At 53.7% G+C, this 22,104-nt stretch overlaps 1 protein-coding gene across 1 annotated transcript; it reads right to left on the bottom strand.

Moving 5' to 3' along the window:
- Nucleotides 1-3,708: 3,708 nt before the first annotated feature.
- Nucleotides 3,709-20,400, bottom strand: LOC128945278 (acyl-CoA dehydrogenase family member 11-like). Its single transcript, XM_054288998.1, is given in 17 exon segments — nucleotides 3,709-3,820; nucleotides 4,091-4,157; nucleotides 4,843-5,014; nucleotides 8,286-8,347; nucleotides 8,350-8,384; nucleotides 9,597-9,601; nucleotides 10,200-10,301; nucleotides 10,653-10,745; nucleotides 11,782-11,922; nucleotides 12,845-12,944; nucleotides 13,210-13,304; nucleotides 13,989-14,147; nucleotides 14,246-14,379; nucleotides 14,766-14,883; nucleotides 15,891-15,990; nucleotides 16,600-16,832; nucleotides 20,107-20,400. Coding segments are annotated over 17 exon segments (2,022 nt in total).
- Between the last annotated feature and the right edge of the window lie 1,704 nt (nucleotides 20,401-22,104).

Here is a 22,104-nt window from a genome sequence, read left to right as displayed (position 1 = left end):
AGGGGGAAGCACACAATGCACACACCCTGCCAGGTTCTGTTGGCACAATCAGCATGGTTTTCCCAGGATGGAGAAAGGTGCCAGTCTCAGTTTCCTCCATAGTGTGTTTTTCTTTTTCCCCTTGACCAAGCATGGCATTTCAGTCTGGTGATGTTACCCAAATGTGGGATCAGCCCTGATCTCCAGGGAATTCCCCTGTGGGGTTTGGCAGTGGAGGCTCCTCCATTCCCACCTGCACCTGCCTTATCCTGATGCTGGATGGTGGAGCTGTGGCTCCTTGGGAACAAACCAAACTCACTCAGGTTTAAGATGTTTTTTTCCCAGAAGGTGGAGAACTCAACTGGTGTTGGTCCTGCACAAGGCTTATTCCCATTTTCCAAGCACTGCCTGCTCATTCTGGCTGTGCACAGTCCTGTCCCCTCAGACACCCCGCCATCATTTATTTCTTCTCTTACATATTTGAGGATTTGCCATGAATTCTTGGGGCTCTGAGCAGCTGGGAGGGACCTTGAGCACAATCCCTCTGTGATTCGATGGTGTTCATTAAATCAAAATAAACCAGGTTGGGGTAGAGCTGCTGATGGAATCTGGAGCAGAAAAGCAGCGGGAATCACATTTGATGGAGTGTTTCAGTTACACCTCACAGTGAGATTTCCTGGAGCTCCTCTCACACTCGAGTTTCTCCTGAGGGCTCTCTCAGGAGCTCATTGTCCTGCAGATGTTGGGAGCCCCGGGCACAGGGAAGTTTCTGCTCTGGGAAATGCCGGGTGCGGGTCTCTGCCCCGCCGAGGGATCGGGGAGAGATCAGGGGATCAGATTCTGAGCTTCCCCGCGGTGCAGCGGAGGACACGGCTGAAGGTGTCAAAGCTCATTTCCCCGGGATCAATTCCTCCTGAGGAGCCTCCTTCCCTCTCTCCTTTGTCCCAGCTCCCGCTCAGCCCCTGAGCCTGTCGGGACACCGCGCTGCTGTCGCGATAGGCGCTGCTGTCGCGATAGGCGGCTTCAGTGCTGCCCCCGGCTGTGGAACAACCTCCTGGGTCGGGATCTCAAACGGGGTCAGGAATCACCGGGGGCTGAGGGCCCCCTCATGCCAGGGTCCGCTCCTCCCCACAGGGCAGAGCGAGGCGGCACTGGGGGCACCGGGAGGGCTCCGTGCTCAGAGCGGGCACTGCGAGCGGGGTGGGGGCACGGGCAGGGTGGGAACCAAGGGCTCTGCTGGGGAAGGGAGGGAAGGAGCTGTTTGGGAACTGCTCCACAGCCTGGGAAAGGCTGCAGGAGTGGCAGGAACCCTGGGAGGGGTTCCGAGGCTTTGGGAGGCTGCAAAGGGAAATCAATAACCCCTCAGGAAGCTGAGCAGGTTCAGGGCCTATCCAGAGTCCTGGAATTACCCAGGACGAGGTTTGGAGTCAGCCCTGAGCAAAGGGCAGCTCTGCAGGACTGGCCCAGGTGTTCCCCAGGCTTGGAGCTGCCCACCCCTGCCCACAGAGCAGCTCCCATTGCTGCATTCTGGGATTTCAGCTCACCCTTCTTTGCACTTGCACATTTTATAAACGCCCCTAAAGTTTGACTTTATTATTTAACAAATCTGGGTTTTAAACTAATTTCCCATAGTGCTGCCACAAAATGATTTTCAGACCTTGCAGTGGCAGCAGGTGATGGGTTTGATTGTCCTCTTTTTGGGTGGGATTTATATTAAAATGACATCTCAAGCCTCAATTACTTGAAGCACATGAAGTATTTGAAACCATGCCAAGCTCTGAGGACAGAGCTGTTCAGCAGCACTGGAAGTGTCAGACCCTCATGTGTGTAACAGCCTTTATTCCTCTGTAGCCTCAGAGGAACCTCAATAAATCTATCATTTTCCTACACAGTGACGAGTTCATAGTCCCTTGTTCTCTGAGCTCCCAGTTTGAGGGGCTTAGTTTTAAGCAAATTACAGCTCACGTATGAGGAAAAATTAATCCTGGTGTTCAGAAATGTAAGATAGGCTGGGAAAAGGGGAAGCCAGGATTGGCAGCAGGGGATCCCAGGTGCTGATCAGCCCTGCAAACACTTCCAGCCCGTGGCCTTTCCCTCCTGGGCCACATCCACCGCCTGCTGTTGGAGCCAGGGGCACATCTGGGGCTGGATGTTCTGCTGTGCTCACTCAGAGCCTGCCCTGCTCCCTCCCTTGGCTGTTCCCTGAGCTCCCAGGGCACAGCAGCTCCTGGGCACTGACCCTGTGGGATCTCTGACACCAAAGTGCAGGGACAGAGCCCTGGTGCCAGCACACAGGGAATGGCTCCCAGTGCCAGAGGGCAGGGATGGATGGGATATTGGGAATTGGGAATTGTTCCCTGGCAGGGTGGGCAGGCCCTGGCACAGGGTGCCCAGAGCAGCTGTGGCTGCCCCTGGATCCCTGGCAGTGCCCAAGGCCAGGCTGGATATTGGGGCTGGAGCAGCCTGGGACAGTGGGAGGTGTCCCTGCCATGGCAGGGGTGGCACTGGATGGGCTTTGAGGTCCCTTCCAACCCAACCCAACCCATTCCATAATTCCATGATGTAGGAGATTCTCCAAACCCAAATGTTCTTTATTCCCTGCAATGCACAGACAACAGAAGCCCTTTGCCGCTGGTTCATGGCATTTGGGGGATTTCAGGGAAGCTGTGCTTGGCTCAGGCTGTGACCCCAGTGCCAGGACACAGGGAGCCCATGGAGCCTCCCCTGCTGTTGGAATTGTTCCACTCTGCTCCTCCCCAGAGCCTCCCTTTGTGTCCTCCTGGCTGTGCCATCTCTGAAACTCTGGATGACTCCAATCTCAGCACACAGCTCCTTCCCCCTCTTCCCACTCAGTGCCTGGCTGCTGCAGCATTTCCCAGCCATAAATTCCAGCTGTCTTCAGTCTATTAGTGCCTTTCTTCTTCTATTAGCAACTTCTTAATTAAAAACTTGTAGCCAGCAGGGCAATACCAAGCAGGTCGACTGATGGGCTGAGGGGAAGGAGAAGCCCACAGCCAGTGCTTAGGTGGAGAATTACTGGATTTCAGTCCAAAACTTACGTGGAATTTATGTCAGGATGGATTGCAGCATCATTAGGACACGTGCATAGGGAATTAATCAACTTTCTGGAGGCCAGAGAGAATAAAAACCCCTTTTATCTTCAGAAAGCTGCAGTTCCTGAGGAGGTCAATGTTCCCAGCCACAGTGGGTGGAAAGGGCTGCCCCTGGAGCAAACCCCACCCAGGGGTGGAAGTCTGTGGTCAGCACTGCAAAGCAGGAAGGTGAACAGGGAAAAATGGTGGGTTTCTGGATTTAATCAGCTTCAGATAACTTTCAGTTTGATTCTGGTTGGTTTTCTTAAAAAAAAGAAGAGTGTTGGCACTTGAAGAGCTTCTGCTTCCAGCTCTTGTCTGGATTTTATCACTGCGGCTTTGCCTAGAGCACTGTGAGAACATTCCAGCACCTTGCAGTGACCCTCAGGGCTGTGTCTGCTCTAGGAAACCTCAAAGCCGTGAATTTCAGCCCGGGGCAGGTGGGGGTCGCTCCCAAAGGATTTGGTGTGGCCCCTTGTGGAACGGGACATTCCACCACACCTGGAACCTGCAGGTACCCGAGGATTTGGGGATTGTTTGGACTGTTTGGATTGTTTGGGTTGTTTGGACTGTTTGGGTTGTTTGGACAGTTTGGATTGTTTGGCTTGCAGCCCACCTGGTGTCCGTGTGGGGGTGTTCAGAGCCGGCTGTTCCCGAACACCAGGGCGCTGTCCTGCAGCACTGCCTTGTCCCCGTAGCTGCCCCTCGCTGACTCCGCGGCCACCGGGCACAGCTCCTGGTGGCACCACCTGCATGGAGAGAGCGCTGGGCTGTGCCGGTCCTGCCACCCGCACGGGGCCGGTGCCAACCCGAGCCGTGCCCGGGGGGGATCCTGCCCATCAATGCGGGAATGGAGACACCGAGCGGGGAAAGCCCCGGGGCTGAGAGCGGCCGCCGCTCGTTCCCAGCTGTGCTCGTGGGTCCGTGGCCGGGGCTTGGATCGCTCCGGAGGCGGAGCAAAGCCTGGCAGTGCCCATGGAACCATCCAGAACACTCGGGGTGCTCGGGGCTGTGCCTACCTCAGGGCAGCGAAGGTGTCTGTGGGGGAAGCGCCGGGCCGAGCCGCGTGTTCCATGAGGAGAGCTCCTGCGGGGAGGGGGAGGTGTCAGCATCCCCTGCCCAGGGCTCAGGGGAAAGGGCCGGTGGTTTCCGCTCAGCAGTGCCTGAAGGCTGAGCGGCTTCAGTGTGAACGGTGGGGACTGAGCTTCAGAGCTCCACCCTTGACCCAGGTGTGCATCAGGTGCCTGTGGGTGATCCCCAGCCCGTTCCTGGTCTGAAATCCATCAGCACAGGAAGGACCTGGAGCTGCTGGAAAGAGTCTACAGGAAACCAGGGGGATGCTCCAAGGGCTGGAGCCCCTCTGCTCTGGAGCCAGGCTGGGAGAGCTGGGGGTGCTCACCTGGAGAGGAGAAGGCTCCAGGGAGAGCTCAGAGCCCCTGGCAGGGCCTGAAGGGGCTCCAGGAGAGCTGGAGAGGGACTGGGGACAAGGGATGGAGGGACAGGACACAGGGAATGGCTCCCACTGCCAGAGGGCAGGGATGGGTGGGATATTGGGAATTGGGAATTGTTCCCTGGCAGGGTGGGCAGGCCCTGGCACAGGGTGCCCACCCTGGATCCCTGGCAGTGCCCAAGGCCAGGCTGGACATTGGGGCTGGGAGCAGCCTGGGACAGTGGGAGGTGTCCCTGCCATGGCTGGGGTGGCACTGGATGGGTTTGAGGTCCCTTCCCACCCAGCCCATGCCATGGCTCTGTGGTTCCTGTGTTGCCCTGCCTGTGTAGATCCGTGCCAGGCTGTAGGAGAAGTCCCTGGCTGCCAGCTCCATGCTCAGTGCCCGCCCTATGCCCATGGTTGTCATGAACTGCTGGAGGCTCCCGATGGCTTCCTGTGCCCTCTGCACGGCTGGGGACAGCTCCTTAATGCCCGAAGCCAGCTCCAGCTTTTTCTGCAGAGAGAACAAGCACAGGAAAAATTCCAGTGTATCTGCCTTGTGCCAGGGAAGGGGCTGCTGGGACCCTGGGCACAGCCAGCTGCTGACAACAGCTCCAGGTGGCTGCCCTGGCACAGGGGGAGCAGCCAGGGAGGGGATGTGCCCAAAGGAAGCTCCCAGCCTTGCCTTGGGGAGGGACAATTCCCTGTGAGCAGAGCTAGCACGTTGCTGTTCCATTCTGGCTTCCCAGCTGCACCTGGGACCAGCTCTCATCCCCAGTTCTCTCTAACTCCATACCTGTATCAGGGCTAATTCTTTCAGGATTATATAATAACTTGCACAAATATGCTCCAGCTGTGTCCAGGCAGGAAAATACCCATTTAAAGGAGCTTTCTCTCCAAATTGTGTCAGTGGGAAAGGCCCCAGGACAAGAGGAAATGGCTTCAAGCTCCACTGGGAGAGGTTCCAGTTGGATATTACAGAAAATTTCGTCACTGAAAGGGTGGTCAGGCACTGGCACAGCTGCCCAGGGCAGTGGTGGATCCCCATCCCTGGAGGGATGTAAAGGCCTTGGGGACATGGGGCAGTGGTGGCCTTGGCAGTGCTGGGGAATGGCTGGATTTGATCCCAGAGGGCTTTTCCAACCTAAAGGATTCTGTGATTCTGATGGAGAATTTAACTGTGCCAGCAGCACTGCATGAACCCTCCCCCTGGTTGAGCCGAGTTTCTGTTCTGCCACATCCCAAATCCCTTGTGAAAGCCCCAGGGATACCCTGCTGAGAGCCTGGAATTGTTCTTTGGGCATTCCCACACTGCTCATCCTGTGCTGTTCCCTGTTAGCAGGGATGGGATTGGGACTGGCCCTGCTGGGGGCTGTGGTCCCACCTTCCCTCACTCCAACCCCTCTCTCTGCAGCAGGACTGAGGGATCAGCCTGGAGAGCATCCCCAAAGGCTGGATGTGAGCAGCTCAGCGTGCTGGGAGGTGCTGTTCATTAATTAGCTCCATCAATAACCTGCAGACGAGACTGAAGCCTGTGAGCAGCAGCTACACAGGAGGAATTTTTTATGTTTCTGAGGCTTTCAGTGCTGCAGCTCCTCTTACTGGACCAGCAATTCCATCTGGGCTGGGCTGAGCCCACGTTTGCTCTGTGTGTTCTGAGTGCTCACACCCCACCATTCCACACTTCCACACTTCCCAGTGCTGCTGCTCCAGGCTCCAGGGGCAGAAACACCCCCAGCATGTGCTGGTCAAACACAACAACTCCAGTGCCAGCATAAATCCCATACACCTCCAAGGCCATGGAATACCAATGAGGTGTTCTGAAGTAGCCCAGAGGTTGCTGCTAATGAGGATCTCACATCCCAGAGGCATCAACTCCCACAGGTTGGGTGGGAGCCAGCACAGCACCAGCCAAGCATGGGGACAACACAAACACCTGCTGTTTGTGGCTGGGACAGACACACTGCCACAGCTGGAGGATGAACACCTGGAAATGTGGATCAGGAATGGAAAAGCATCATTTGTCCTCAAGGGATAAAAAAAGAACTTGTATTTTCTTTGCTTGCCAATAATAATTTTTCTTTTCCAATTGCACTTATTCCTTTCCTAACCAAAACTCCTGGATTTTCTGGAAGGTTTTTCCATGCTCTCTCTGCACTTGGGATGGAGAGGCTGGGAGCTGCTCCAGGGCAATGCTCGAGGCAGGAGCAGCTCCTGTTCTCTGCTGGTTGCTGTGCTCCAGCTCTGGAGGAGGCACACAGAGCACCACTGCCCCACCACCCCTCACTGCCTGAGAGGATCAGCAAAGGAGCTGCAGAGCTCAATAGTTCTGATTCCCTCTGTTTTCATGGAGGAATTTTAAGATGCTGCTTGTTTGTTTGCTCTCACTGGCTCCCAAGCCATGTGGCCAGAGTGGTTTTTACTTACAAGATTAATCATGACTATCTAAAAATACAGTGACAGGAGGAACATCCCAACCAGGGCTAAAAGCACAATTTTGTGTCAGTGCTTGGAGCGAACATGTGGCCCCACATCAATAACCTCCATTTGTTTCCTGCTGCCTGAAAATTGGGGTTGTGGTCTGAAAAGGACCTGAAAACACTGTCATATGTCTGAGATTGCAGGGCTGATTTACAGCCTGAGTTGCAGCCTGAATTACAGCCCTACACAGAAATTCTTGAGGCAAGAGTTGATTCTGAGCCTTGCACGACACGTGCGGGGCTGGTGCTGGGACCCTGTCCTGGGATGTGCCCAAATTTCACCTGAAGTGACTCAAATGCAACAATCAACCAACTGCCCTGAGCTATTTTAGAGGCACTTTTCAGGTTGTAATTGAATTTGAAAGTACACCCAGGGCTCTGGCTCAAAATTCCAGCTAATAAAATTTTAGTACAACACGAGCTGACTGGCCCTGTGCAGTATCCACCTGGAATTCTCACCACAGCAGAGCTGGAAGTCAGGATGTGTCCTGGGCTGATCCCAAACCATGGGCAGCAGGAGAGGGGGGATTCTGCCTTTCTGCCCTGTCCAGGTGAGACCCCACCTGCAGAGCTGCCCCAGCCCTGGATCCAGCACAGGAGGGACCTGGAGCTGCTGGGGAGAGCCCAGAGGAGGCACCAGAGATGCTGCAAGGGCTGGAGCCAGGCTGGGAGAGCTGGGGGCGCTCACCTGGAGAGGAGAAGGCTCCAGGGAGAGCTCAGAGCCCCTGGCAGGGCCTGAAGGGGCTCCAGGAGAGCTGGAGAGGGACTGGGGACAAGGGATGGAGGGACAGGACACAGGGAATGGCTCCCACTGCCAGAGGGCAGGGATGGATGGGATATTGGGAATTGGGAATTGTTCCCTGGCAGGGTAGGCAGGCCCTGGCACAGGGTGCCCACCCTGGATCCCTGGCAGTGCCCAAGGCCAGGCTGGACACTGGGGCTGGGAGCAGCCTGGGATGGTGGAAGGTGGCAGGGGTGGGATGAGAGGTGTTTTTAGGTCCCTTCCAACCCAAACCATTCCATGATACCATCCCTGTCTCTCACACTCACTCTTCTCCCCAGGATTTCCAGACTCATAACCTCTAGACAGGGTGGTTTGTCGCACATTTTTAGGTATTAAAAACCCTAAAAATTCATCTTCTCATAGTCACACTATGCAAGGATGGGGAAGTTCTCTGTATTCCCCTTTTCCTGAGGATAATTTCAACCCTTGGTTCCTGCTCCTGATCACAGCCCCAGCAGCACTGGGCATCTCACCATCAACAGAGACAACTGATAGAGGATAGAAGCAAAACCTGGAGCTACCCTTGAAATGACTTTCAGAGAACCAAGAGCTGTACAGGTACTGATGTTGCTTTCTGCAAAGCCTCTGACAATGGGCACATGTCCTGCACACTGAGAACCCTGATGGACAAACATAAAATAAATTGTACTCGGTTTGTGTGCATCAATAAAAAGGAAATGGATTTGGGCAGTAAAAACCCCTTTACGGTGGGTTAAATTATTTCCTCAGTAGACAGGATTGGGAGGGATGTTTCAAAATGAACCAGACTCCCAGACTGAAAGAATTTGGACACCTGGAGCTCAGCAAGATGTTGTTTATCACCTGTGAGTGAAAACCTGATTCTGGTGTAGAAACTCAAGCACGTTCCTGCAGAACCCTGCAGACAGAAACCCCTCCCAGGCTGCCTCTCCAGCACCTGGCTGCTCAAAGCATAAAGGAGCAGCTTAAACTGGCCAGGTCTGATTTTATCCAGAACTGGAGCACCCACACTGCTGAGCCCAGCCCAGCCCCTCTCCCTGGCCATGACAGGGACAGTGAAGGCAGTGGCATCACTGGAATGTGGAGACCTTGAAGGCAGCACTCCCCCTCCCCTGCAGCCTCACCCCCAGTGTGACTGATGGCAGCACTGAGGACTCGTTAATTAATGAATCTCAGCGTTCCTCTTTCTGCTCTGCAGTCCCTGCTCTGCATCACAGCTGTGCTTCCCCATGCTCCCCAATGCTCCCTGATTATCCACATGTTGAGCAGCTGGAGGGGCCCTCCCAGCTGCACCAGGGAGCTGCTCCAGGGTGCAGCACAGCACCTTTGGGGGCTGTTTGTTTAAATCAGTGTAAGACTGTGGAGGCTGCTTCTTTCCAAATTATTTTAGAGCCTACCCACAGCTCCTTTACTTCCCCATCCATTACCTGCAGCGTCAGCCTAAGCAGCTGTTTGCCAACAGCTGGATTTGCCCCCAGCAGATGTGCTCAGTGCTGCTCCTGAGCAGATCTGGCTTCTTGTTTGGTGCTCAAATCATTTGAGGTATTTCTCCCTTCTCAGAAGTTGTGTGAGAGGGGGGCAGGGGGACCCTCACCCCTGGAGGTCACAGAGTGCTGTGCACAGAGCTCAGCTCAGCTGGGGGTGGGGTGGGACACAAGCTGCCAGCTGCAGCCACTGTGACAACTGCTCTGGACAGCTCTGTCCAGTGCCCAGTGCTGGAGGAGAGCACTGTCCCAGACTCTTCCCTTCTCATGGGGAAGGTGAAGGCTGCACACCACCAAATCCAGATGCCCAGGATTCCCTTGCTGTGCCTGGGCTAACAAGATCTGGGTTGCTGTGTCTGGATTAATAACGTCACCTCTGAGACAACACCCTCTGATCCTGCCTCCTGTCTCCCTTTTTGGGATGCACCAAGGCATGAGATGCTCCTTCACCTTCATGAAACTGAGCTGCTTTGAACTGCTGTCACTCTTTAAAAGTAGGGCCAGAGAACAGCAAATCCAAAGAGGCAGAAATGGAATTCCTTTGGCTCTTTCCATCTTTTCAGGGAATAAAAATAGAAAGTCATAATGCAGTAGATAGCCCTAGTGAGGTTCAATATTCAGCAGTCCTGTGGTGATTTTCCAGTTAAGAAACAAAACCACAAAATTATTTTGGATTCAGGAAGGTGAGTCACATTAAAAATACACTTATTTTGGTACCTGTCTTGAGGAACTCTGACAGTGCCAAGCTCCCCACTGCTGAGCTGAAAGCACACAAGCATCCCAGGATTAGGACTGCCTGCATCCTGCTTTTGGAAGAGCTATTTAAGGAGCACAATTGTGAGACACAATCCCAATTGTTGGAATACTTGTCTAAAGCTTCAGTTTGGGCCTATTCCCTGGCAGCCTCAGGCAGGAGCACAAACCCCAAGGAAGGTGAGGCTGGGCAGAGCTGCAGCCGTGGCTCACCTTCACTGTGGACAGGAACACAGCCATCACCTGCCCTTGGCTCTTGGCCAGGGACCGCAGCACATCCAGGGACAGGACATTGGTTGTTCCCTCCCATATGGACAGCACCTGTGTGGGAGAGCAGCAGGGAGCCTTTGCAGTGACTGCAGCACAGAAGGGGAATGGGAGGGAACAGAGACACAGGGCAGACCCAGGGACACACCCAGAGATGTCTGGTCTCACAACAAGTGGAAGGGAGCAGTGAGCCCAGCTCCATTGCTGTGCTAGGAGCAGCCTCAGCACCAGGAACACCTCCTGTCCTTCCCTGGGCTCAGCAGTGAGGCAGTGAGGGAGGAGCTGGCACACCTCGAGTGAGCCTGGGAGGGCTCTGTTCTCCCTTGAGTGTGTCTTTAGCAGGGAACCAGAGTGCAGTGCAGGGGAGTTGGTGGCACACAGGACCTTCTCCTGCCACCCTCTTACCAGAGCATCCCGGAGTATGACTGGCAAGCCTGTGTCCTCCATGTAACCCTGGCCCCCAAAACTCTCCATTGCCTCAGCAGCCACGGCAGAAGCCTGCAAAATGCAGAGAGCTGGCATGATCCACAGAGCCAGAGGGGAAAATCCAACCTCCCACAGCACACAGCAGCTCCTGCTGGATGGGCTGACTGGGTCCTGCTCATCTCCTGAGGCAGGTTGGTCATTACCTGCAGGAGGAGAAGCCGGGAATTGTTGCATTGTCATTTCAGGGTTTACCCCAGAACCTCGGGTCCCTCCCCTGATAATTCCCTGCCAGGTGTGTCAGTCACCTCTCCTTTCCCCTCCCAGCACTGTCAATCCTGGAATTCCAGAAGGGCCTGCAGTGATTGGCAGATCCAAAGGATGCCCTCTACCCCTGGGGGGCATTGGGCCATCCAGGTGTCCTTTGTCCCCTGAGACCTACTCTCCAGTCCCTGCTTGGTGTCTCCCTGCCCCTTCCCTGCCCCTCTGCCCCGGGTTAAAGGAACAGCAACCACGGGCTCAGGGAGTTCTGTTGGAGCTGGTGCTGCATTCAGAGGCCTGTGGGCCAGAATAAAGCTCTGGATCCAAACCCTCCATCAGAACCAACTCCTTTCCTTCACCATCGCCTCAAAGCTTCTCCACAGAGGGAAACCTGAGGAGCAGCCCCTGTTATGGGGGGAAGCTCCATCCCAGCACCACCAGAGCTCCTGCAGGCCTGGCCTTGTCCCCACGGGCCCAGCTGCAGCACCCAGCCAGCCCAAAGTGTCTGTGGGGTGAAACACCACACACCCAGCCAGCCCAAAGTGTCTGTGGGGTGAAATACCACACACCCAGCCAGCCAAAGGTCTCTGGGGTGAAACACCACAGTTGGTTCAGCACCAAGGACCAGACAAGCTCAGGCACCTCCTGTCCAGCTGTATTGGTAATTATTCCAACAGGGAATGAAGCCTGACTGACACAGAGAGGACCTGCAGGAGCAGCAGGCTCCAGAGCAGGAACTGCTGCAGGTCCTGCAGGTGTCCCCTGCTCTCACTGCTGTGTCACTCACTCCTCCTCCCAGCTCTGTGCTTGCCAACATGCCACACTCTGGGCCAATCAATGTGCTCCATACCTGCTTCCCTGTGTACAGCTTGGCCACTGGGATGAGCAGCCTCAGCAGCAGCTGCTCCTGCTCACTGGCCAGGTTGGTTTCAGCCAGGCCCAGCAGGCGAACGATGTCCATGAGCAGCAGGAACGCCCCTCTCACCTGCACCTGTGAGCAGAGGACAGCATCACTGGCAGGGGTCTGGGACTCTGCTGACTCCAGGGGAAAATGCCACCCCTGCCTGCTCAGACCCACAGCTTCAGGGACTCTGAGCAGCCAAGGCACAAAGGATGGAATATTAAAGGTTCTCTGCCACTCTTGGACACTGTGATGCAGTAAAGGGGCAATGCACTACATCAGGCCTACTTGAGCCTTAACAAAGCTCCTAAAAGGCATCCAGGCCCCAAATCTGCATGTTTTCAAAAGGTAAGGGATGTGAGATGATGGTCAACCTCTGAGCACCTGGAGCTGCAAAGTCTGTGACAGATTTCTGCCTGAGCAGGTTACTTCCCTGGCAAGTTTTGATTTGGGAAGCATCAGGGTAAGAGCTGTGTGTTGTGGGACAAGGTAGGACCTGCCCTTCCATTCAGAGAGGGAGTTCTGCCACAGGCAATGAGATGCTGGAGCCTGAAGTCATGTTTGACAGATGTTGACCACCTTCCCCCACCTTGCAAGAGAATTTTTAAATACTGTTTACAGCCCATCTCCTGGGACAGGATCTCCCAGGGATGCTGGATGAGTCCATACCAGTCTTGGACGAGAGTCAGGTGACTGTGGTGTCAGGCCTGGATTCTGAGGCCAACACCCAACCTCAGAGGTCATGGCTTATCACAGCAAGGGCACTCCTTTCTTCCAGGGAAACTCCCAGGTAATTGTTAGGACAACCTGAAGTCCAGCAGAGGAGTTAGGTCTGTTATCAGATCAAATCCCACTAGAGTAAAACAATTCCCTTGCTGCATCCACTTTGTTGTAGCAGGAATAGCCTCCTAAATCTGAGTGCAGGCAGGCTGGCTGTGCTCACTAACAACAGCACAGGATCTCTGCCCTCTTCCCCTCCCTCCAGGTCCAGCTTGGCTCCCAGAAGCCTCACCTCCATCCGGGCCATTGTCTGCACGTGCAGGGGATGGTTCTTGAGCAGCTTCCCGAAGGCCACGCGCTTGCAGGCGTAGTCCCTGCTCAGACTGATCATCCTGGAGGGTGGCAACAACACAGGGAACAGCTACACCAGCAGCTTTCCACTTCTGAGCATTCCCTTCCAGTCCCTGCCACCACAAGAGCCCTGCTCAGCTGTGCCACACCTGTACAGGTCACCCACCCACAGGTCACCCCCCTCCTGCAGCACTGCTGGCTCCAGGCCTGGCCCACAAAGGGGACACTTGGCTCAATGCCATGCACTGCAAAGTGCCCTTGTCCTGCTCCTTCAGCCCTGGGGGGACCTGTGCTGCCTTCCTTCACCTTCTCATGGCAGCCACTGCACCAATGACGTTGTGGATCCGAGTGATGTTCAGCATGTTGGAGATGGCGGCCACTCCCCGGCCCTCTGCAGAGATCTGCAAGGAACAAGGGCTGACATGAGCCTTTCCCTTGGATAGGGATGGGCATGGGAATGGAAATGGTGTCAACAGACACATGGACATGGCTGTCCACTCTGCCCCTGTCTGCCCTCAGAGACCTGCTTGCTTTCAAATACATTTGTCTCATTTTAGCCAAGTCTGTGGTGTGATGTGGCTCCCTTGGAAATGTCCCAGGCCAGGCTGGATGGGACTTGGAGCAGCCTGGTCTGGTGGAAGGTGTCCCTGCCCATGGCAAGGGTTGGAATGAGATGAGCTTTAAGGTCCCTTCCAACCCATCCTATCCTGGGATTCTGTTTCTATGACCAGAGCAGTGGCTTTTGGAGACTGTGTCAGCATGATCAGTTCTGGTCCCTGCTTCTTGCTCCTACCTGCACACTCCACAAACTGTCCCTCTGCTGGCTCAGGACCAGGATTAGAGAAATGACCAGCCTAAAACAGCATATTTATATTTTTTTGTTGTCTTCTCTCACATCTTTTCCTGAACTCTTCTCAGCTCTGCCTCATATGGAGCCCCACCAGTCATTTTTTCTGTGATGTGGACAGCCAAGCCACAGAGGAGGAGGAGAGGAAGTTTTTCAGTTGGGATCTCTGCTGAAAGCCCCAGGAGTGAGTGCCATGCCAGGGCAGCCCAGTCCCCAGGGCAGGGGAACTCTTACACACCAGCTCTGCTCTGGCTCCTTGCAGCCACAGCTCTGCTGTTGCCATCTGCCTCGTGCCCAGCTTGTCCTTCAGCCTTTGCACCTGGATGTTGTTCAGCTTCCCCTGCTCATCCCGAACCCTCAGGAAGAACAAGGACAGGCCTCTGGAGCCCTGGGTACACTGCAAGGCACAGAGAGGATTTTATTAGAATGCAACAAGGAAGAAAAAGAATGCGCCTGCTCCTTCCCCTGGTTCCCCAGCCAACAGAACGGGTTTACCTGTCCTTCAGCATCTGCTATCCTGGCCAGGGTCAATGCCATGTCAGAATCAGCTGCTGATGTGAACCACTTAAACCCATACAGACGATAGGTGCCGTCCGGCTGCTTCCTGGCCACGGTCTCAGTGCCATTTGCTGAAAAAGAGGAGAAAATTTCCTGGTCTTGTGGGAACTTCTGTGTCAATCAATGCTGATTTTACAGCATAAGCAGCAGCTCCTTTAAGCCACTTCTTGCTATGAAGATGGAGCATGGGTTAGCTGTTAATCTCTTTCATTGACCCTTGATAAGAAATCCAGTGTGTATAATCCAGTTCTTCAGGAGTTACCTCAGCCAAGAACACAAAGGGCTCTGTGTGCACAAGAGGACAGAGACTGGGTCTTTTGTTGGTCAAAAAGCAGAGCTGTGCAGAGGATTTGGATGCTTTCTGCTGAAGTCCTAAAGCTCCCTGGCTTTTTAGGTTCCCCACATCCTTTGTGTTCTGTCCTCACTGCCAGCCCTGCTCCCACCCCACAGCACGTACCGACATCGGAGCCACCCCTTCGCTCCGTCATCCACTGGCCAGAGGTCCAGAACCTCTCAGGGTCACGGGATGTCAGACGGTCAAAGGCATTTTTCAGAGACCCAGGAATCCCCAGTGACTGTTTGAGGGGAGAGAAAATAAACTGAGATGCTCATAACACAATAGCTGACATTACACAGTTGCCTTAGCTGCTGTGCTCAGGGCTCAGCCAGGCCAGTGTGGAAGCCAGGTGGGTGTCCTGCACTGCAGAGGATCTGCAGGTGCTGCTGAGAGCCTGGGAGCCAGCACAGCTCCCACCAGCTGCTGCAGCACTGTGCAGACAGAAGGTGCAGACCTGTGTTACAACACAAAGTGCTGAGTATCCCTATCCCCTTGGATTTCTGGGGAGAGAGGTCTCAAACAGCCCATGTGCCAGGTTCATGTATGCTGGATGTCACCAGCACCCAGAGAGATCAGGGAAGAGGGAACTGCCTTGTGCTGCTTTAAGTTATTGTGAATTTAAATGCCCAGGGTTGGCTACCTAAAGGATATTTTCCTCTGAATCCTACATAGCCACTGGGGCAATGCAAGGGGGGTCACTAAGATCCAGAGCCAAATGTTCCAATTGGTAATGTCTCAGTGGTTTGGTGAATTTACATCAGCTATGGATCTGGCCTATTACACTTAACTGCCACTCCACACAAATATGGGAAAACAAACTGTCTTGTAGTAAAAATATATTCATAGGATCATAGAAATATAGAATGGTTTGGGTTGCAAGGGGTCTTAAAGCTCATCCAGTCCCACCCCCTGCCATGGGCAGAGACACCTCCTTCTATCCCAGGTTGCTCCAAGCCCTGTCCAACCTGGCCTTGGACACTTCCACTTGGGACACCTTTCCAGCTACCTGCAGTGCCACAGGTGCCATGTGCAGCACAGGTTTTATTGAACACAGTGCTGTCAGTGAATATAAAAGTTGGCATGGGCAGAGAGGCTTTGTACCTCACGGACAAAGGCAGTGGGAGACAGAGCTGAGTCACAGAGCAAGGAAGGGCAGTGCCCAGCACCAGATGGATCAGTGCTCCTGCCTCTAACCTGCAGTGCCAGGACGTGGGCTGTGCCCTCAGGGACCAGCCAAGCTCATACCTCAATGACTTTGGCTGCCCCATCAGTCATGGCCAGTGGACAGCTGAAACCTCCAGAGGAGCTTGAGAACAAGTACAGTTTGACAGCCTGGTACAGGCGGCTGGGAGAGGGAGAGACAGAGGGAAAACAGATGGGTTACACAGCAGTGCAACAGCACGAGGATAAAATACCTTGACTGGGAAGAGAGGAAAAATTACAGCCAGAACCGGTGAGGATCAGACCACTCATTTCTGAGAGGGCAAAAAACTGTTCCAGCCAGGAAGAGGGAAGAGGAGCAGCAGAGTTTCTCAGTCCCAGTGGGACAGCCAGCACCAGGCCAGCTTGTGCAGTTTTTAACAATAAGAAATGTGGGTCTGTCTCCATGGTCGGGAATACAAAACACCTGTGAGTAAAATCCCACATCTTCAGCTGCATTACAACTAACACTCACAAAGCTGGAGTGGTGCAGGGAACTGCCAGGCCCCACAATCAGGAAGGTGACATCAAAGAATATTATGATCAAGTGTGGGCCATTAGTTATGGCTTATCATTGGTGAGGTGGAACATTGCAGTGGACAGACAGAGCTGCTGGGGACAGCAGGAGGTGTGCTGGTGTCCGTGCAGCATCTGCTACTGGTTACACAACCAGCTCAGTCCTGCAAAACGCTGAACAAACCTTGCTAAGAACAATCAGGAAGGCCCTGAGTCATTCCCAATTTGCCCCAGTTACCTCCAGTGGGAGTATCTTCTCTCATAGGCCTCAGCAATCAGCCCTTCTTCTGCTGAAATCTCCTTCATCCTCCTCCAGGCCAAGCAGGTGTGGATGTGATCCACGCGCCGCCCCCAGGCGTCGAACTGCCGGAACACGGGGGGGTTCAGCTCACATTCCCAGCCCAGGGGCTGGATCTCGTTCAGCAGCCGCTTTCCAAACCTCTCCAGGTTCTGCTGCACCTCCTCCAGGACCTGTGGAGCAGCAAGGAGAGCCCTTCAGCACATCCCAGCCTCAGTCCCAGCGGGAAGGGCACAGGACTGACCATGCTGCCCTGCAGTGCCAGTGGTCTCCTGCCACTTGGCCCTTCCATGCATTCCATAACACAGCACGACAGCTCCCTCAGCCTCTGCTGGCACAGCTGTGCTCTGCTGTCACTTTTTCTCTATTTTCCCTCAAAATCACTTTTTCAAGTTACTTTTGGCAGCGTGTCTGGATTCCACAAAAGACAGAAGCACTTTAGTGTCAAGGCTGAGAATGACACAGATGCACTCGAGCAGGGGGGTTGGACGAGACGGTCTCCAGAGGTCCCTCAGCCACTCCAAGATTTACTGCTGGAGAAGAATGCCAGGGGGAAGGCTGCCAAAACCAGAATGCCTTCATCTGTGCAGGAAAACTTCCACTGGGCTCAGCAGCTACCTGCCTGTCAGATTAGAAAAGGAGGGATGGAGCAGCCTTTTCAGCTTCAGCCTGGCACACAACATGTCTAGATTCAAATTCCCACCCTGCACCCAGGGATCCTTCCTGAAGGATTCATTCCCTCCTGAGGGATTCATGTGCCCTCGTTTCTGCTGGGCTTGGCTGACCTGCATGGAATAATATGTTTGTAGTTAATGGAGGGAAATCAGCACTCACAGAGGAGTGATTGATTCCAACCCCTCAGATCCCTATTTCAGGGTGACAGGAATTGCCTTTTGCAAGTTCTCTTCCATATCTAGGAGTAAAGCCAAGTGAAGCTACCCATATTTTAAAAACCTGAATATTAAATTATTAAAATCAGGCAAGGAGGACCCAACCTCCAGCCCTGTTGGACCTCATTGGCCTAAACACATCCAAAACTGTGTTAGGGGTCAAAGAATCACCTGATTTGCTTCCATGAGAGGAATATTTTTTGCTGTTCTCTGTCTCTCAAGAGATGCTCATTCCCTCCTCAATAAAATAATAAAGGAGGTGAATGCCATAATTGCTGCACCCAAAATCATGCAATTATAAACCCTGTTAATTTCCTGTTGATCAAATACAAACATGGCTTTTTCCTTTCCCTGCCTGTCTCTATATTGACCTTCCATTAATCCACACCCTGTGTGATTGATTCCTTCCTCCCTCTGCCATTCCACGTGTGTGATGAGGATCAAACACACATTCTCCAGGTGCCACTCTGGAAGTCTCCATCCTCAGACCAGCCAGTTTTCCTTCAGCAGAACAACAAAACAGTGTTAAAAATCACAAAACAAGCCAAAACCATGCATGAGAGCCTGTCAGCTGCTCCAGCTCATGCCACACCCATATTTACCATGGGCATGCACCTCTAATCTTTATCACTGACAACAATTTGAAGGTTGTTTCCAAGGCATAACCCAGGAATCCAAAGTTCATGGGCTTTGCTGAAGCACAAGACTCTTTGAACTGTTGACCTGGTGGGTTTTTGCAGGCAGAAGAACATGAGTCTGCCAAGCAGATGTCTTGGTCTGGGTTCATACAAGGAATTCATACAACAATCCCTTCACCATCATCCATATTTCCTAAAACCTCCCAACTGCTTCACTGGGAGCTCATGCCCTGACCACACACAAATGCCAAACCACCAAATTACCCAAAAAAATGTGTTTATTTCCAAGGTGAAGGAACAAAACCAAAACTCCTACACTTGTGCCTGCTGAATGTCACACACAGCAGCCTTGGTGCTCCAAAGAAAGGACACTGGGATGCGGAGAGGACAAAATCATTTGGGTCAGGGCTGAGGCTGCTGGATGGTCTTGTTCACCCTAATCTGTCCTTTGATGTCCCAAGCACGAAGATATGGGAAATGTGCAAATTAATGCACATTAGGAGTGCCAATAGATATCCTTTCTATTAAAGGATGTATTTTCAGGGCAGCAAAGCCTGACAGATCCCTCTTCACAACAACGCCCAGAAAAAGCAGATGCTTAATTCAGTCTTCTCCTTAAATCACCTTCAAGCGGAGAAAGAAAATTTTTGTGCCATTTCAAGAAAATTTCTGTGTTTGCCATGGAATAGCACAACAGGAGTTCGGTGGGACACCCAAAGCTTCAGGGGTTGCTGCTGTCCTGGGGAGAAAAGTGTTCCCATGGAGAGCAAGCTCAGGGCTGCAGGGCTCTCCTTTCCTGCAGTGAGGCAACACTGCCCCGCTGGGACTGAGTGGAGAAACGAAAGGAAAATCTGCTCCCGGTTCTCTGGGAGGTTTTGGAGGAAGGAGTGTTAGCAGCCTGGTTGTTCTGACCCTTTTATTCTCTGGGAGACCTGAATCATGCTTCTTCCAAAGGTGCAGATTAGGAGCAGGACCTTCATGGTTCCCCAAAGGCATTGTCCATTCCTGTCTTTTTTGCCAAGAAGGCCGCGGTGGTGCTTAGGGAGGCCTCACTCCTCTCTTTTGGGATGGCTGTGACAAGCCCCCAGCTCTGCCACCTCACTCTTCCCACTCTGTGACTGCCAGGCCTCACAGACCTGGAGAGCAAGCAGGGGAAGTGGGAGCCTCACTGAAAGCCAAGTCCCCTCCCCTCTGATCATCTGGTGACTTTAGGAGTCATGGCATTGCTTCTGCTGGAATAAAGCATGGAGAGAGGTCACACTCTGCTCCATGAAAAGTGGGAAGCACTTGGTGGCCCTTGGGGTGATGGCAGAGGCCAGCCAGAGAGGTGAGGCATCTCCTCCCAGGGGTTCTTGTAGGACTGGAGCTCACAGCACAGACATCCAGAGCCTGGGGCCTCACACCCCCATCTGCACCCCTGACATCCATACAGAGCCTTTCCTGGCTGAAAAAATGAACCCAGAAATGCCACCAACCTGTGCTGGGAGCAAGCAAGCCCCGAGAGGCCTTTCCACCTTCTTGAGTACTTGGCTGACAACAGCCCAGTCCTTAGGAATTTTCTTTAAAATCCCTCTTTTCCCAGAAAGAGAGGTGGAAGAACAAATCAGAGTTTGCAAGCATCTTAGTCTGATTCCTCTCTCAGAAATTCCTTCCTCTACATGACCAGACAGCAAATGCCCACACTGACAGTCCCAAAAGAGCACTGCAACACCCAGCCCAGTCGCAGGAGCCCACTGAGCCATTGCTGTGTGTGTCCTGGCAGTGTTTGTCACCCCTGCCCTCAAACACAACAGGTTTTAAGGAATGCCGATAAATTCCCTGCAGTTAAACACTCAAAGGCACAAAAAGGCTCAGACAAATGTTCAATTCAGAGTCTGAGGCAGGGGCTCAGCAGGGTACACACAGGAACACAAACTGACCTTGAGAGGAAGGTGTGTTTTCAAGTAACCCTGAAGCAAAGTGTCTTCCAGGTACTGGTTCCCAGTCTGAGGCTGCTCTTGGAAGAGAGCCTCTGTGTCTCTCCTTGCGAGGTGCATTTCCGAATCTTCTAACATTTGTTTTTCCTTCATGCCGGCCTGTTGCTCCTGCCCCACAGTCGTGTTGACTCCTTTAATAGTCAGCATTTGGCAGCTGCCCCAAGGCACAAAGTGACCTGATTGCCACGACTTGCAGGTGACACTGGATCTCCACCAGGGCAAACGACAGGCAAACATGATCCAGCACAGCCCTGGGGGTCACGCACACAGCTCTCGTTTGCAGACACCCTTTCGTCGCCCGGCAGCAGCACAGTCCTGGTTTGTTTGTGTGTTGTGAAATTATTCTTGTAAAATCAATGAGGTCTTCTCTCCTCCCTCAGGGAGGAGCTTTCCAGCAGCTGTTGTTAACTGTTAACTGTTGTTAACAGCTGTTTCAACTGTTTCAACTGCTAACTGAGGTTAACAGCTGAAAAGGTCTTGGGAAAGAGATCAGAAAACGGTCTGGAAAAACACAAGGGTGTTTGCTGTCCTGTCAGCTGGGGAAACCATCATAACTGGACAGACTGGAATTTCCAGAGCTGGGGGACCTGGGAAGGGAGGAGTGTGCTCTCACGAGCATCCCCCTGAATTGCTTGGAGTAGAAATGAAAAGGAAAAAAAAAAGGTTTCCTTTTCTGAAGGATAACAAATTGCCTGGAGATGGGAAGAATCGGTTTAGGCAGATTATTCTGCAAATAAGATACAAGTGAAGCAGAACCCATCTTCCTTGCCTAGATTTGACCCTGGCTCCAAAACACTCTGCTCTTTGTGAAGTTCCCGATGCCTTTGAGTTGGGATGATACCAAGTCTCCCTTTCCCTAGAAAAATACCAGAGTTTTCTAAGAATGTGGATTTGAGCAACTTCAAACTGCACCTCCTTTGGGGTTATATGCTGCTAATAAACCCAGTATTTTACTCTAAAGTGATTTTAAACAGGTAAGATACCACACTACTGCCCCTGCCATGGCTGTGCTTTTGCAGGCTGTGCCCGAATTCCCGGGACAGGAGCAGATATAGAAGCAAGGACAAAGACAGAGACATGGGCAGGGATAGGGACGGAGATAGGGACGGACAGAGGGGCAGAGTAAGGGCAGGCATAGCCATGCGAACAGGGACATATGACAAGCCGCGAACAGAGGCAGGTGCAGAGCAGGGTCGGGTCAAGCCTCCGCCTCAAGGCTTGGGCCGCCCCCGCCGCCTCCCGCCCTCAGCACCGCCCACGCCCGGGGCTCCGGCGGCGCCGTGGCTGAAGGAACCCGCGGAGGGCGGTACAGGTAGGGGAACCGCCCAGCCAGACTGGGGCGGGACAAGGCTGCGCTTTAGGGCAGCCCTCAGCAGGGTACGGGCTCCCGTGCCCCAGGAGGATTCCCCCATTGTCCTTCAGGGGCTCCTCAGGGAGCTCCTGACGGGGCGCCTCACGGGGGCCGGAGCTCCTGAGGGACCTCTCAGTGCCTGAGGTCCGCCCGCGCCTCACAGCGCTTCCCAGCGCCTCAGGGAGCTCCGCGCACCTCAGGGGGACCGCAAGCACCTCAGGGACCCCAAACACTTTAGGGACCCCAAACACCTTAGGGAGCCGCTCCCGCTCCCCTCGGGAGCCCCTCTCTGCCTCTGGGGCTTTCCCCGCTCCCTCAGCTCTCCCTCAGCGCTCCCTCAGCGCCTCGCGGCTCCCGCGCCTCAGCCCCGCCGCCCCTCGGGTCTCAGGGCTTCCTCACGGTGCTGCTGTGTGAGGGGCAGGACCCAGCCCCGTGTGCACCCCGACCGGGCCTGGGCTTCCGCTCATAAAACCCCTCAAGAACTTCTCAAAAAAACGAGTAAGGCCCATCTTCGGAGCCATGGCTGCTTTTTTTAAGGGCTGTGGTTTCCTCACCTTTCCAACAGCAGGCACAAGGGGCAGAGTGAGGGG

The sequence above is a fragment of the Melozone crissalis genome, unplaced genomic scaffold (assembly GCF_028551555.1).
Source record: "Melozone crissalis strain CALT ecotype California unplaced genomic scaffold, PUWL_Pcris_2 ptg000063l_1, whole genome shotgun sequence".
NCBI classification, from domain to species: domain Eukaryota; kingdom Metazoa; phylum Chordata; class Aves; order Passeriformes; family Passerellidae; genus Melozone; species Melozone crissalis.
Note: the sequence above shows the minus strand (reverse complement) of the source record. Positions and strands in the feature narration are given on the sequence as shown.